General features: G+C 64.6%; 1 protein-coding gene across 1 annotated transcript; it reads right to left on the bottom strand.

The window, feature by feature from the left end:
• Nucleotides 1-108: 108 nt before the first annotated feature.
• H696_02644 (hypothetical protein) lies at nt 109-458 on the bottom strand (the record flags this gene model as incomplete). The annotated part of the gene is made up of 2 exons (XM_009496556.1): nt 109-266; nt 374-458. Coding segments are annotated over 2 exons (242 nt in total), but the record flags the coding sequence as incomplete, so codon positions are not given.
• Nucleotides 459-562: the final 104 nt, after the last annotated feature.

Below are 562 nucleotides of genomic sequence, written 5' to 3'. Positions count from 1 at the left end.
ATACATGATACCATATGGAGATGCAACGCCGCGCCGGACAAATCACAGAGAGAGAGAGAGAGAGCGAGCGAGGGAAGAAAGAAAGAATGAGGAGGAGGAGTAATGTACCGCGGCGAGCCAGACGGGTATCGGAGTCCTCGTCGACGAAGATGGCCATCGACAGGAGACCACGGACGCGCGCGTCGAAGAGAACCAGGATGCCCTCAAGCAGGACCACCGCCGGGCGCTCAATGCGCACGCTCTGGTCCGGCACACGGGTGGAGGTCCTGTGCAGTCGGCGAGGCGGCGCCAGAGGAGGGAAAGGGTGAGGAAGGGCAGCGGCACGGGACTTGCCAGGGAGGGGGGGGTCGAGGGGGTCGAAGAGAGGGCGCACTTCATGTCATAGTGGGGGATGTGGACCGGCTTCTCGGCGCGGATGTCCTGGAGGACCGAGATGAGAAGATCCCAGTCGAAGGCATCTGAGGGGAAGGGGCAGAAGGAGTTGGGGGAGGGGGAGCCAGGCGGCAGGGAGAGAATGGCCAGTGAGCTGATGGTCGTCGGGCGGGGGGGGGGGGGGGGGGGG

This window comes from Fonticula alba (genome assembly GCF_000388065.1).
Source record: "Fonticula alba strain ATCC 38817 unplaced genomic scaffold supercont2.4, whole genome shotgun sequence".
Classification (NCBI taxonomy): Eukaryota; order Rotosphaerida; family Fonticulaceae; genus Fonticula; species Fonticula alba.
This window is presented reverse-complemented; position numbering and strand designations above follow the sequence as displayed.